Raw genomic sequence first — 16,320 nt, forward strand, 5'->3', positions numbered from 1 at the left:
GGGACCGCGCGGCTCCCTCTCCGCGGCTCCGCTATCTTTTAACTAAGCCCGCAGATGCCTTTTTCCAGGTAGACTCTTCATCGGTTGATTGATTGATCGGGTTGGTTGGTTCGCCCGCCCGAATTCCCGCGTCTGCAGAGAGGGATGGAATCCGACGGCCTCCCCTCGACACCCTTCTACTCACCCTGCGATGACTGTTCCCAACGCCCGCTGGCTCGCTTGTCCGCCGCCGATCGTCCTCGCCCAGCTGCCACCCGCGTTCACCTGCTTCCCCCCGAGCGAGGAGGAGGAGGAGGAGGAGGAGGAAGGGATCCTGCCCTCCCTCTATCTCTTGGACCAATGGCAGCTCTTCCCTTGCCTCTGAGGGGGCGGGGCCCTGAGCAGCAGAGAACTACGATTCCCGATAGGCTCAGCGCCAACCAGAGGAACAGGCCTTGAAGGGTAGGGTGCGGCCTTCTCCATCCTCTGAACCGGTGCCTAGGTTACCATGGTGATTGTGGAGTAGGCACTGGGGCCTCTTTGAGGACCAAAGACGCCCCCCTAGTATAGGGCATATTACAAGGGGAAGGCTTCCCTGGTGGTGAAGGTTGCATCTAGGACTGTAACTTGGACTGCAAGCTCAAGTTAGAAACAAAAAGATGATGGGAAGGCAATACTGGGACCATTAAACTACACAGATCTTAACTGTTAGGAATACAATGTTATCTTTATTTCTTGTTTTTGCTTTCTACAACTCTGGTTAATATGGTAGCCTGGCCTGAATTGGAACCAGTTTTGTCACCTGTATTTCAGTGTTGATGGCTTTCTGTTCATTCTATATGAATGAATGAATCTGCATGTCCCAAAGCAATGATAATTTGGTGCTCTTTAGAGAAAGTAGGCAACACAGGAAGCCATGTTTTATCCTTGCTATCACCTTCAAATCCTTTGCATCTCAGTCTCCCTAACACATATAAAAGCACCAACTGCATAACCCAGATTAAAGTAGACCACAATCTATTACTTGATAAAATAGAAAAATATGGGTTAGACAGCATCGCCTCCAGATGGATTCATAACTGGCTGACCAATCTCACTCAACATGTAGTCCTCAATGGAACTGTATCTACATGGAGGGAAGTATGCAGTGGAGTACTCCAAGGCTCTATCTTGGGTCCAATACTCTTCAATATTGTCATACATGATTTAGATGAGGGGATAGAAGGGGAACTCATCAAATTTGCAGACAACACCAAGATGACAGGAATAGCCAACACTCTAGAAGATACGGAAGGATCTTGACAGACTTGAACACTGGGCCCTTTTTAACAAAATGAAATTCAATGGTGAGAAAAATAAGGTTCTGCATTTAGGCAAGAAAAACGAAATGCACAGGTATCGAATAAGTAGTACCTGTCTCAATAGTAGTAACTGTGAGAGGGATCTTGGAGTCCTAGTGGACAGCCACTTAAGTATGAGTCAGCAGTGTCCTGTAGCCACCAAAAAAGCCAACACAGTCCTAGGCTGCTTTAACAGAGGGATAGAATCAAGATCATGTGAAGTGTTAGTATGGCTTTATAAGGCATTGGTAAGACCACACTTGGAATACTGCATCCAGTTTTGGTTGCCACAATATAAAAAAGATGTTGAGACTCTAAAAAAAAGTGCAGAGAAGAGCAACAAAGATTATTAGGGGGCTGAAGGCTAAAATATGTAAAGAACAGTTGCAGGAATTGTGTATGTCCATTTATTGAAAAGAATGATGGATGACACAATAGAATTATTCCATATTTAAGGGGCTGTTGCAAAGAAGGGGGGGGGACATCCTATTCTTCAAAGCACCTGAAGGCGAAACAAGAAGCAATGGATGGAAATTAATCAAAGAGAGAAGCAACTTAGAACTTAAGGAGAAATTTCCTAACAGTAAAAACAACCAGTGGAACAGCTTGCCTTCAAAAATTGTGGATACTCCAACACTGGAGGTTTTTAAGAAGAGATTGGACAACCATTTGTCTGAAATGGTATAGAATTTCTTGCCTGAGCAGGGGGGTGGACTAGAAGACCTCCAAGGTACAGTACCTTCCAACTGTTCTTAGTCTGATACATAGTAGCATACCAGTACATGCCAAAAATGGAATGTCGAAGTTGGAAAAAAAGTTTTTTTCATCTTTTGTTCACTTTGCATTAGATTGAATTTACTAGATTTATTATGGCCATCCATTCCAGAATCCTCTGTGGCTATTGTTTTTCTCTTGATTATGAATAATTATTCTCAGTAATTTTGTACTGCCTATTTGTCCATTCAGAGAAAATTTATTTTTGCAAATATAGAATTTTATAAACAAGACCCTCCAATATCATCACCTACCACTAATGCTAATCATTTTGTGGGGGAAAAAATGCTAGAAATTTTAATCCATCCATTTATGTCATGTCATCCTGCACTGTTCTTATTTCTGGTCATAAGAATATTGCCAAAGAAATGGGATGGCTTTTTAAATGAATGAAATAAGAATGCATCAGCTAGATTCTTAACTACGCTTTTTATTAAAAAGTCAGATGTTCTGCTGAAATAGCTGCAATGAGTGTCAAGTTAGTTTCCCCAAATTCATTTTGAAATTTTATTGATGATCTTTAAAGTTTTTAGCGTTTTAGGTCCAAGAAAAATAAATTAAGTTCTTTTCTTATGTGACAGTTCAGCTGCTAAGATTACCCTTGATTGAAGGCTTACTTAGGTGTTCCTAAATTTTGTTTAGTCATAGACAGGAACTATCTTGATATTTGCATTATGTGCTCCACATGTTTTCTCCTAATAGAAAAAGATACGTCTTAAGGGCAGATAGGCAGAAACAAATAAAAGTAACAAACTTGGTAATAGTATTGATATGACAGTATTGCTGTCATCTGGTCCTTTATTTTATTCCACTGCTCTTCTGCCAATGTCATGGTTTATGCTTTTTCTTTTATTTTATGCTGACCAATTTTGCCATTTAATTTTAAAACATTTTAAAAGTTCTAACAATGGTCTTGAACTATTTTAAAGAACATATGGTATTATTGTTTTAAACTTTTTAATCTTACAGAAGAGAAGAAATAAAGTTATGGAAAGCATCACCTGTGATATAATGAACAAGCAAAGAGGATATAGCTCTATAATGAAGGTTAGAAACTTTTAAATATGCTTCCGAAAGGTCAGTCAGGAAAAAGGTCCAGGACCCAACAAGGCACAAAAGTGGTATAAACTTACATTCAAATACAAGGCTTTTTTTAAAAAAAACCAAAACAATAGCAGTTGTTGCAATAATTGTTATCATCCTGATAGCACTTTTCAAAATTCAGAGTGTAAAAATTGTGATAAATCAGGGGAGTTTAGGGGTTAAGAAATTGGATTGGGGATCACAAAGGGGAACAAGGGAAATACAGGATGATGGCAAAACCAAGGAAGAGTCTAGTAGTAATTGAAAATGGAATCTTACACTAGAGCACCCTCTCCTGGGCAAAATCTCCCACTGCATCTCAGTTTTCCACAAATGCCATTAGTATATTGCAGAAAATATAACTTTAAAAAATAGAGATAGAAAACGTCCTGATCCAGACACTTGCATTCTTAAATCCAAAGACTATGCACACAACATACATGGTGTTTCTTGTTCTGTTTTCTCAGCCAGGAATACTATGCATTTTTCTGCTGCGTGCAAGGAATATTCAGCAGAACTAGATTATGAAAGCTGCCTGTCTATATTTTTTATTATCTACCTTGAGTCTTTAATATGACATGGCCCAGAATTCTACCAGCAAAAATAAAAGTGATTTAATGGCTTATATTCTTGTTTGTTACTTGCTGTTGTATAAAGAGCTGTGATGTCTTGGTATACTTTTCTCAATTTAATAATGTTCAGTAGAAAGTACCATTAATCTGTTTCTCTGCCTCTGACACATGCGTGTGCACACATATAGGCACATGCACCACCACACAAAGGCATTTTCTACACCTGGTAAATCTAAAGGTAGCTTGAATAGTTAGTCCTTCTTCCTGATCAGCAAGAGGGCAGAGGAGACAGACTAGTACCTTGGACAGCGAATGGAACGCTATGCGCATTCACAGCGTGAAACCTCTGCTCATATAAACTCCGTTCCTGCTGATTGCTGGAAATCTCCTTTGCCAGAACCAAATTTCCTTTGGTGTTGTGTAAATCCAAACACTATATTATCATGTTCCCTGAACCCTCCATATTAAATCATCCCGTAGTTTCAGCATGTGAATCCAACAGGTGAACATTGCATTCAAGGCTAGGGATTTTGGGCATTGCAGCACAGCAGTTTTCTTCCCAAACTCATGCCATTAGTGTGTATTTAGCATGGTATAAACATTTCAGAATAACTAAACCTTTCCTCAACTTTAGGAAATATCTTACTAAAGATTAAGGGCCAAATAAAAAAATATTCCTTGGCCCAGTCTGTCTTCTCAGAATGTGAGGAAATCTACCATGGCACCTAGGATGAATGGAACTTGCTTGAACAACCATTTGTCTGAAATGTTATAGGGCGATGGCTAACCTTTTCTGGACCGAGTGCCCAGAGTGTGTGAATGCGCGCATGCACCCGAACCCCCAAAATGCAATGCATTTATGCCCCCCCTCACGCACCCTGCCCCATGGCAAAGACCCGAAGACCAGCTGGCCATTGGGAGGCACGCACACAGGCGCAGCAGGGCTGAACTGAGGCGACAGCTCATGTGCCATCAGAAGGCGCTGCGTGCCACCTCTGGCACGCATGCCATAGGTTTGCCATCATGGTTATAGGGTTTCCCACTTGAGCAGGGGGTTGGACTAGAAGACCTTCAAGGACCCTTCCAACTCTTGTTATTCTGCTTGTGGTCAGACAGCAGTTAGCTCAGATACTCAGAAAAAGGCAGATAGAACTGAAGATGTACTGCAGTGGGTTTCCTTAGAACTTGGGAAGAAATCCAGATATTTGACGTTTATTCAAGAACCAAAATGGCTGCCTGTATTTTTTGTATAGAGATGAGAAACAAATATTCCCATTGGTTAACGGTGTGTAAATACCATGTTTTCCCAAAAATAAGCCCTCCCCTGAAAATATTTAACCGCATGCACGGCCGGTCCCCACCATTTCCTCTGGTTAGGGTTAGGGAGACAGAGCTGGAAATCAGGTAAGATGGCAAGAGGATTCTCGTCTTGCTCCACACGCCCCAAAATAATAAGACCTCCCCGAAAATAAGGCCAAGCGCTTATTTCAGGGTTCAAAAAATATAAGACAGGGTCTTATTTTCAGGGAAACACGGTATTAATATTTGGCACAATAAACTCTGGACTCAACTTGTGTTTTGTAATTTACTGAACTAGCTGGCTAAATTTTAGCATGTTATGTGAACTGTACTCTGTGGTTAGTTTGTGGTTCAATAAATTTGTTACTACTGAGTCATGAGTAAGTCTATCAAACAAACATAACTGAAAAGCAGCATTAATTGAATTCAGGTAGTCTTATTTAGCATACGTAATTAAAAGCTAGATTAAACACTGATGGAGTGCTATCAAGTCAGTGTTGATTCTCAACAACCATGTAGATCTTCTCTGGAGAACCTATCCCCAGCTTGGTCCTTTCACCAATGAATCTGTAACATATAATTGAGTCCATCCTCTTTTCTTTCCTCCTTTCCCAGCATTATAGATTTCCCTAGAGACTTAAGTCTTCTCATAATATGTCCCATGAATAATTTTAGCCTGTTTGTGCCTTGAGTGAGAATTCTGGGTTGATTTGTTTGGTGGCCCGTTTGCTTGTTTTCTTGGTTATGAGTAATAATGTAGTTGGATACAGATTTTAAAATCTGTTTATTTTAATCCACATTGAGTGTTCTTGAGCAACATTTTCCCCATTTTCTAACTGACCAAGAAATTAATGCCCGAAGTTGAATGAAGTCAATCCTTTTAGCGCTTTAAAATGTCTTTGTTTTTAGAACTTCATGTACATATTAGTGTAATTGTTCAGCCAAATCCAAGCAGCTAAAGTACTGCAATCTGAAGGATCCCTGAAGGAAATCTGCAATTGACAAATATTGTTCCAAAAAAGCCATTTTGCTATTATGGAAATTAAATGCAGAGCATAAAATCCCACTTGACAGACAGCCCTTGGGCTCATTCATTGAAATATTGGATAAAGAATTACAGGGCTATTTTAATAGTTTCCTTGTACTTTTCAGTTCTTTCATAGTATTGGGCTATGTCCAACTGTAGCCTAACAAAGTGTCCACGATGTGTCACGTGAAGCAGTTTGCACAATACAAGTAGTTGCCATTTAGTAAAAAATTGGTCAGCAGTGCTAAGTGAAAAATCATGACAACATTTATTTTACTTCAGCTTTCCTTTGTAGTATCAGAAGGATACGGCCCTAAACAGCTGAGTGAACTGAAATAACAGAAAAGATTTCTGGAGTAAGATTCACAAGGCCGGGTAAAGGAGCAAATCTTATAGCATGGATCACCGACCCCTGGTCTTTGGACCAATACCAATCTGTTTTCCACAGAATCGGTCCCTGGTGCCCAAAAGGTTGGGGGCCATTGTCTTATCCCCCCCAACCCCGGCCACCGCCTTTGAAATGCTCTCTGATGCTGGGATAATTAGCAAGGTTTGTATTTATATTCACTGGAGAGAAAGGAATTACAAGAGAGTAAGTAGGTACACAATGGGGCATACACACTCAAAGGAATGCACTGGCAGCAGCTGTTAAAGCCTGTATAGGGCCTTTTGATTTACTACAATTCAGATTGTAATGTTGCTGTGGTAAGCAGAATTAAACAAATCATCATGGTTGTTAAGGAGACATCACGTGACTGCAACTTGTGATCTTTCCTGCTGGCTTTCCTATTGACTTTGCTTCTCAGAAGATCAAGCTATTTTCTAAAGCACCCGAAGGCGAGACAAGGAATAATGGATGGAAATTGAACAAGTAAAGATTTAACCTGGAAATAAGGTGAATTTTTTTGACAGTGAGAATAATCAACCAGTGGAACAGAAGTTGCCTTCGGAAGTTGTGAGAGCTTCATCACTTGAGACTTTCAAGAAGAGATTGGACTGCCATTTGTCAGAAATGGTGTAGGGCCGAGGTGGCGAACCTATGGCACGGGGGCCAGAGGTGGCACACAGAGCCCTCTCTGTGGGCACACACGCTGTCGCCCCAGCTCTGTTTCAGGTTTCTGCCGTGCATGTGCGTACACCTCCCGCTGGCCAGTTGATCTTTGGGTCTCTGCCGCGTATGTGCGGGGCATTCGTGGGGGCGAGCATGCATGTGCGGGGGGCAGGTGCATGCCTGCGCCTTGCAGTTTGGATGGGGCGCGGGTGCATGCATGGGGTGCTCACACGTGTGGTGTGTGTGCACATGCGCTCACACCTTGCAGTTTGGGTGCACGCGCACACTTTGGGCACTCGGTACCTAAAAGGTTCCCCATCACTGGTGTAGGGTCTCCTGCTTGGGCGGGGGTGGTGGTGGGTTGGACTAGATGACCTACAAGGTCCCTTCCAACTCTGTTAATCTGTTAAAATGGTTGGGAAGGTTGCAAATGGCGGCCAAGTGATTGCAGGATGCTGCAATTATCGTTAAGTATGAACCAGTTGTTAAATACCTGGATTGCGAGAGCGTGAATGTGGGGACTGACAATCATAAGTGTGAGGACCAGTCACAGGACTACTTGTGTGAAACTGGTCATTAGGGTCTTGTCAATTTCAGGAAACAGCTGTAAGCTGGTAAGAGAGATCTAACCATCTAATTAAGATCACAGAGCTGAGCCTGTTAACTTTCTCTTAACATTTTAGGGAAACCTATGCTGTGGAGAAAAAAAGAGGTAAATTGTTCAGGCAATCTCCACTCTGTGAGGAGAGGGAAAAAGACAAAAAAAAAAAAAAAAGGCAGGCATAGAAAGTGTACTGACTAAACAAGTAACAGATACCGTGAAGATTATTAATGTTGGAACAAAGTCACCATTGTAACTGCAAACAGCCGTGTTTGAAGCACTCAATATTTTATATACTAAAAATTATTTTATATTATGCAAATCACAATATAAATTTAATTAGCAGCATATATATTCATAAAATAAAGTGAAATCTTTAGTGCTGTGAGCTGGGTTGTTTGCTTGGAGACATTTTATTACCCAAGTAGGCAATATCATCATTGCCCCATTTATGTTACCTTTTTGGGTAATAAAACATCTGCAAGCAAACAGCCAAGCTCAGAGAGCACCAGGTACCCCATAGCTCAACCTTGAGCTACATATTTTACTAGATATGTAAATATTTTAGATATTTTACTAGAAGACTACTCAAATCTTCTGCTCGAAATAAAATTCCCTATACCACCAAGCTTGAAATTTTAGGTCTGTATAGCCTTGGTGGCGCAGCAGACTAAAGCACTGTTAAGTAAAACCAGCTGCCTGCAATTACTGCAAGTTCAAATCTCACCAGGCTCAAGGTTGACTCAGCCTTCCATCCTTTCGAGGTAGGTAAAATGAGGACCCGGTTTGTGGGGGCAATAAGCTGACTTTGTATAAAAACGAACACCGCTTTGGGGGGGGGGGTCCCAAAAGCCCTACTAAGCAAGTATATACAAAAGTATGAAGGCTATTGCTTAACGCATTGTAAGCCACCCTGAGTCTCCGGAAAAAGGCGGCATATAAATCGAACCAATAAATAAATAAATATAGCCTCGAACTATGCCGTCTACATTCCGACCTACGCTTAGTTCATAAGATTATTTACCAAAAAGTCCTACCCATAAATGAGTACTTTTAATTTCAACCTTAATAACACAAGGGCTATCAATAGATTCAAATTCAATGTAATTCGCTCTAATCTTGATTGTAGGAAATATGCCTTCTGCAAGAGAGTAGTAAACGTCTGGAACACTCTACCTGATCCTATTAAGTCTCGCTAATCCCATACCTTTTACCTTAAAACTGTCTACCGTGGACCTTTCATGTTTCTTAAGAGGTCCCTAAATGGGGCATGTATAAGCGCACCAGTGTGCCTACCATCCCTGTTCTACTGTCCCCATTTATATGTAATCATTCTATGTGTTTATGGCTGTTTTGCCTATTTATATCCTTTTATGTGTGCCCATTTTTTTTATGTGTCCATGTCTATGTCTATACTGTTACTTGTTTCCTTGTACTTGTTGACAAATAAATAAATAAATAAATAAATAAATATATTCTCTTCTGTTGGATAAAAGAAAGTACATTATATATACTAGAAGAAATGAATGTGAACTATAATATACAGTAGCTTTAAGTTGTTCAGATAGAACAGCTCAGAAAATTTTCCTAGTGCATCATTTTCAGAGGAAAAAAAGACACTATATACGCCACCCTCATCTTTCTAGCATGTGTTCTATTCATAACTAGAAATTCAAACTAGGGTTCATTGAACAACAATGAAGAACTACTATTTGTTATTTAACAGGCTATCTAGCTGTGTTCACAGAACTTGCGAGAACCATACTGGCAAAGATCGAGTGGCTACATTTGCGCATGTTTAGTTATTGCTTCTGTTGGGTTAGTTTCTTTGGAGCTTAGCTTATTGTGCAAACAGTCAGTTTGATTAGTTTATGGTTCATTGTGTTGGGCAATCCCCAAACCAGGATTAATTTAATGTTAATTGAATTGTGCAAACGCAATGTTTTAGAATGCCATTCTAAAGAGGGTTTGGAAAAAAAAAAGTTGTTGAAAGTATCCTTCTCAGAAATTAAATCCATAACTCTTATGCTTTCATATGAATTCTAGCTTCTCCCCCTACAGCAGTTATAAAAATTAAAGACAGCCACAATATTATTTTAGTTTCAGCTTAGCAACATTACTTCCAGATTCGTTATGTTCTTATTAGAAAAATGTGCACATTTATAATTAAAATTTCCAAATACATTTGTATTTTGAATTATAGTTTACCACTGTTGTGGATCACGTGCCATCAAGTCAGTGTCAACTCTTAGCAACCATACAACCATTCTTCCATGATGTACCCATTTTCTATTATCTATTTTTTGCCAGTAGTTTTAACAGCACCTACTAACAGGTTCCTGTCAACGTCATGTATGTTTCCTAGAAGTGTATTCTGTAGAGAAGTGCTTCTACAAATGCAGTGAGTAATTTCAAAATAGGAAGCAAATGCTCTAGCGTTTTCTGTATTATATGTGACTTTTTTAAAAACTACATGAATCTGCAGCAATGTTATTTCCCCGTTGATACGGTGTGCTGCCCATTTTATGCAACTTGGGATTCCTCGGGTGCTACTTTAATCCCACCAGCACTGCCTCAGAGCACCTATAAACACTCATGGACACAGGGATACAAAAAGCACATGACAGCAGACAGCCTCCTTTTTTCTTTTCTTTTTGCACAAAACAGAACATTTATTCAAGTGTTCTCCAGCACAAGTACATCAGCAAGGAGCCTTCCTTATTCGAGTGTTCTGAGCACAAAAGAAAAATGCAAAGGATGGGATGGAGGCGGAACGGACAGACTTTCTAACATCTGCTGCACCATTGACCTTTTTAATTAGTTTATAAAACAGCTATGTCACGAGCAATACTTACACAGAGATACAACAGCCTGCCCATAGGGATGAGGAGGTGGGCCTCCCCAGCCCTGGCAAAGCAGAACCATACTCTGAAATGTACATTATTTATTTGTCAATAAATATAGAAGCAATCCTAAAAAAAAGCGTCTGAAAAGATGGGGCATCCCAAAATCATCCAAAAAGAAAAAGAAGGATTAAAAGACGGAAGGGCTGGGAGAATGGAACTGAAAGAAGGAGAGGAAGGACATCTGGGTTGAGCTGCATGGAATGTCAGATGGGAGGCGGCTGGAGAGCAGGGAACAGGGCTAAGCTCTTCCCAGGATCTCAACACAGTTTATTCTTCAGCATGAATACATGATTTCCCACAAACAGTAAAGCGTCTCAGCTACTTCAATGTCTAAGCTAAAACACATGAAATCTTTTCCTTTAGGTTTCAAGTACAAAGTTAAAATGCCTTTTTTTTTTTATAATAATATATAAGAGTAAAATAATAGAGCTCTTTTAAACTTCACTACAAGAAAAAACAAAACAGTCATTGTCCAGACAGCAGACTTAAGTTAATAGAGATCTGTAATAAAACTTGTTTAGCACCTTGGTTGTCACCTTGTCCCTCTGCAAATGCCAAAGGAATTCAGGCAATGGGGGCAGGGGCCCGGTTGCTTTGCTTTTCAGTCTAGGGCTGTGCAACCTTGACAAAAGGCTCTTTATAAAAAGATCTGAGTCACATCAGTTTGTAAACTCAGTCTCCCCCTCTTGCTCCCCACCACATTGGGAAAACAGCTGGATTCTGTGGTGGACAGTGAAACAGGCCCAAGGCAAATACATCAGGAACGTTTGAAAGACAACACAAATAAAGGCTTCCCAAGAGGCCACTTCCAGTTTGGGGACAGAACTGGATGGGTGCAGTGCCCTGCTTGAAGAGAGGTTGGACTGTTCAGAACTAAAGTCTACTGGCAGTGCCATGAATACACTGAGGATCCAGCTAAGCTGACAGCCACTGGAACTGACTTTAGGAATTATGTGGCCAGCCCCATGTCTAAACTGAATATGCTGAAAGGAAGACTTTGGGGAGAAATGGATGTAACTACTAAAGATATACCTTCCCCCCAAATAGATTCTTCTCTGAAGCATACAATTGGAAAAAAAAAAAAAAACCATACCCCTTCCCACCATTTGGGGAGATACCTAGAGCCTCCTCTCCTTCAACCAGCCCTTTGGCTCAGATTACTCTGGCTGGAAACCAGCCAAGGACAAACTCACAGGAAGCTGCCTTATTTTCTGAATGATACCATAGATCCCTTAACCTATTACTGTCAACCCTGAGTGAGAGGATCTCTACAAGGTTTCAGGCAGGAGTTTTTTCCAGCACCACTTGGAAATGCCCGGGTTTGAATTTTTAAGATCTTCTACATGGAAAAGATGTACTCTGTCGTTGAGCTACAGTCTCTTCCAATAAATACTTCCCATTTAGCACCAGTGAAACTAGACTACAAGAAACCCAGAGGGAATCTCTCCCCCCCTAGCTTTGTGGCAAATGGGTTGGGAAGAAAGGCTTGGAAATCCTGTAAGGAAAACCTCCCTTTGAAGAATTTTGCGCAGACGGGCAGTCACCGAACCAACGACCAAGGGGTCAGAGGAAGAATGGAGTGTGAAGGAGACTGCCTATCATGGAGGCAACAGGTGGTGGGGGGCATATCTTGCCAGAGAGCCCCGTCCGAAGAAGCCACCATTCTCCCTTCCCCATTCGGCCCTGAGCGAGACCCCAGCACCCTTCACAGTTTGAAGGGAAGTGAGCAGAGGCACCTACCTGCCACCCTAACTCCCCCAAATTTTAGCACCAAGACCAACAGCCTTCAACAGAGACCTTCCTTATCTGCTGCCAACTGTTTCACCGCTCAAGAGATTGCGTTGGGGAGTGTTCATAAGAAGGCAGAGGGAGATCTGCTCTCTTCCACGAACATTCCCGCCTGCTCCTGAGTTTTGCTTCAGCATCTACTCCATCGCCTCCAAGAGCACCATGGACACAGGGAAGACAGGAGCAGAGGGGAGATGCTGTCCCCTGTGGAGGCACAGATGGAAAAGCTGCTGAGGCAAAAGCTGGTTGGTGGGGGAGTAGGGAAGAGATATCCCCATTAGCACCAAGAACTTTGGACCCTGTTGGGATCAGTCTCTGCAAGCAGAAGGGAGAAGCAGCCTCAAGTCCATGCACTGAGGATTGACCAGAGCCCAATGGCCATCCCTTATACATTGTGCATCACAGACTCATGGTGAAGGTCATTTATCCCCTTGCCCCAAAGAGTAAAGTGCACACAATTACCAAGATATACTCCAGGAAATTTTGACTCCTAAGCCAGACCTTGCACATGAGAGTTCATCAGGTCCTGGAGAGACTCTCTTCACATGAGAACTGCCCACCTTTATTTTTGCCCCTCTGTACCCTCAACATGTGTGTGGGGGGAGGAGAAAGGTAGCACAGCCAGAGTCTGATCAAGCAAAACAGGAAGTCTATAATAATTTGTGTCAGCCACAAATAGAAAGGAGGAGGGGGAGAAGGAAGGCAGCAGGTGCTGACCTCCGAACACACAAAATCACAAAGGAATGGGGCAGAAGGGTTACTGCAGCGCAGGATGGCAGGGGCTCTTCTCTCTCTCTCTTTCTCTTTCTCTCTTCCTCCCTATCCCCATAGTTATTCTGCAGCTGAATTTGTCTTTTAAGGGGCAAACGTGGAGAAAAGGAGCAGAACCAAAAGCTCTGATCAAGAACCTTACAGCCAGTGAGTTCAGAGATGACCAAAACAAGCACTGTTGGTCCTTGGGTGCTCTCTGCCTCCTGGTCTGGCAGCCAGGTTGGTGACAGGTGGAGCCCCAGGAGGACCCTAGAAAACGCCAATTTCAATAAAGCACCACTAACATTAGGGCCCCTGCCTGGAGCTCTGCAGGGGGGTAAGTTAGCCCCATCTAGCAAGGCCCAAGCCCCTGGCCTGAGGGAGGTTTGCCTTTTCAGGAAGAAAAGTATTATTGCATGCCACCCGGGGCGGAGAATGGTGCCCGTCAGCCTTCTCTCCCTTATAAGATGGGGCTGCAATCAGTTGGAAAAGCTCCCCCCACCATTCCTGCGGGCTAGCATGTGAAGCACCACGGAAGCTGCCTTCAGCCCCACCCTCTGTGGTTGTAGAAGCACCATTTTGAAAGTCAGTTGTACAGTAGTAACAGTACCTTTTATATATAGATATTTCTCTCACATAACTCTCACATATATATAAACTGTAAACAAGAGGTAAGAGCGGCTGTAGGAGCAGGGTGTATCAAGGTCTCCTGTGTGATAGGCACCCAAATACTCTATAGTGTGTGGCTTGGGGGGACCAGGTAGGACTGGGAGTTTCCCAGCTTGCGCTCGGCCCAGGAATGGCGCTGATAGACGCAAGGAGGTCCCGTTGCACCTCATTTTGTGCTCCTAAACTGAGCTTGGGCAATAAAGCCCCAAGGCCCATTCAGCTTTGGGCTTGGCTGGAAATTTCTCTTTTGCGGTGCGTCAATGGACAGCCCGCATTGCTGGGGGCTCAGCCGAGGAGCGGCAGAAACCAAACTAACAGGCAAACCCATCCAGAAAGAGCAGGAAATTAAAGGATTACCAACAGAAAGTGGGATTGGTTGGTTTGATTGGGGCATTTCAAATTGGGGAGAGGATGGGTGAAGATTTGGGTGATGGGAGCTGCATATGTATGCGGGCTGTCCTCTCCCACCCTCTCACCCACCAGCCATTTCCTCCATTCTGGTGCCACTTCTCTTCTGTTCCTGGGGGTGGTTGTGTTTGAGACTCCTCCTCCGCTTTGCCAGTTTTGTGGTTACGTCTCTTTAAACACAGGCAAAGTACTCCTTTAAGGGGGCGAAGAGATGGCGGATCACTGGCACGCTCCAGGAACGACCCAGCAGTCTCTGCCTTGCCAGGCGGCTCATGTTGGACACATCCGTGTAGTGGACCGGAAAGCCAAAGACTCTGTAAGCACAGGATGCCAAATGAATACTAAGACCCTGACATAAAAAAGCTAACAAAAGGCTGCTGCAATTTCATCTGCAATTGTAATGTGTGCTGTTAGGATTGGGGTAAAATAAATGGTTGCTATAATTGCTAGTGACCATCAAGAGGTACTATGTGATTAATTTTGCCCTTACTGAGATTCACTAGCCCCAGCTAGTGTCCATATGCCAAACCCTTTACCGCGCTTTGAATTCATAGCCCTTTGAACTTAGATTAGTACAAAGATGGGACTGATGAATCCCAGTAAAGACAAAACCAGTTCCATAATGCCTTCTACTGGGCAATAGCAAAAACAGCACTGTTAAAATATAGAAACTCTCCCTAAAGGGAGGACTCTTGAAGCTTCTAATATGAAGCCCAAATAGCTCCCTTTGGTTTATAAGGCCCAGTAGCTGTAAAGTCTGAGAACTCTGTAACACATAAAAACAAATTGTATTGTGCCAATGGAAAAAGGGGAAAAATAGATTGCACGGCAAGAGAGGCCTTTCTAAGGGCGAGTGGGGTGTTTATAACCAAACATATAACCAGGCCACAACTAAGCCATGTGGGGGGCAGGTTCTAGAGAAAGGTTATGTGCTGCAAGTTCTTCAGCTCATTCTTGAAAGAAAGCCCAGCCCCCCACACCATTCCCACCTCTCCATCTCGGTGCACCACAGGATGTCCTCCTTCTCATTCATAAAGACAGGGAAATGCTGGTCCTTGCCTTGCTTGATAGAGTTGGAACGTGTGGTGATGGTTCGTACTTTGCTGAACTACATTGGGAAGACAAGATAGACAAACAAAAAGTGATGATCAGCAGGTATTCATACCATGCATAATAAAGCTACCTCTGAGCTAATTCTTTACATTAGCCTTTGGCTTGCGGGCAGTCTCTGCGCTATTTCCACTGCCTTCCATCAATGTGATGATTATCTCTTCCTAGCCTTAATTTCTGCGTAGTATGAAAATGACCGTAAAACCAGGCTTCTCTAAGCTATTGCCATTCAATGGTGGGTTCTGTTTTCTCTCTTTGCCTTTTGAGCTATGAGAAGATGCTCTGTTTGATGTTCTCTTCTCAAACTCTTCCGTGAAGACTTGTACATCGAAACTCATTTTGGTTTCTCATGCTCACCTTAGCTATCCGGCCATGTTCCAGACACTCTTGCAATTCCAACTTATCATTCATAGTTGAAGCCAGAGGCCTGTAGGAAAACCAGGTTCACATAATTAGCTCCTAGGAATCTCAGCTCTTTTCGGTTCTCTCTCTGAAAGTTCTCTTTTAAAGTATTTGTACAATAAGAACAGAATGGGTTATTTTGGATGATTACTATTTTATGAATCAGGACTACTTTACTGAATCATTTTTCTCAAGCTGAATAAAACTGGACAAATAGTTTTGTTGAGGCCAAGAAAGTTCTTAAAATTGTCTGACCCAATTACTTCCCCCCCCCGTCTAGAATAATGTCACACACAAACACAAAACAGACTCCATTGTTTCACACAAGAAACATCACAGTGGCACAGTGGCAAACTAGATTCTTGCCTCACAATTAAGCAATTACAAATTGTTCCACTACCCCACCTCACCCAGGATATGCCAGAATTACGTCTTAGCAATTTCCCTTAATTTAAAAACCATGGATATAAATGGACAATATTTATGAAGATATTTTTAGCCTGCCTTTAGCACTACCTGTGGGTCTTCTAATGAGTCATAACCTCATCAAATAAAGACCCT

The 16,320-nt window shown here is 42.3% G+C and overlaps 1 protein-coding gene across 1 annotated transcript in view; it reads right to left on the bottom strand.

Moving 5' to 3' along the window:
• Window positions 1–10,412: 10,412 nt before the first annotated feature.
• The window catches only part of DNMT3A (DNA methyltransferase 3 alpha), a 118,274-nt gene continuing 112,366 nt past the window's right edge, over window positions 10,413–16,320 (bottom strand). The window contains exons 22-24 of the mRNA XM_070932175.1: window positions 15,715–15,784; window positions 15,237–15,355; window positions 10,413–14,561 (exon numbers count right to left, since the gene is read on the bottom strand). Coding sequence (XP_070788276.1) covers window positions 14,420–14,561; window positions 15,237–15,355; window positions 15,715–15,784 — 331 coding nt within the window. The 3' untranslated portion in view covers window positions 10,413–14,419. The remainder of the gene's footprint in view (window positions 14,562–15,236; window positions 15,356–15,714; window positions 15,785–16,320) is intronic.

Source organism: Pituophis catenifer, unplaced genomic scaffold (genome assembly GCF_029215685.1).
Source record: "Pituophis catenifer annectens isolate HBS135680 unplaced genomic scaffold, rPitCat1.0.hap2 SCAF_1, whole genome shotgun sequence".
In the NCBI taxonomy this organism is placed as follows: domain Eukaryota; kingdom Metazoa; phylum Chordata; class Lepidosauria; order Squamata; family Colubridae; genus Pituophis; species Pituophis catenifer.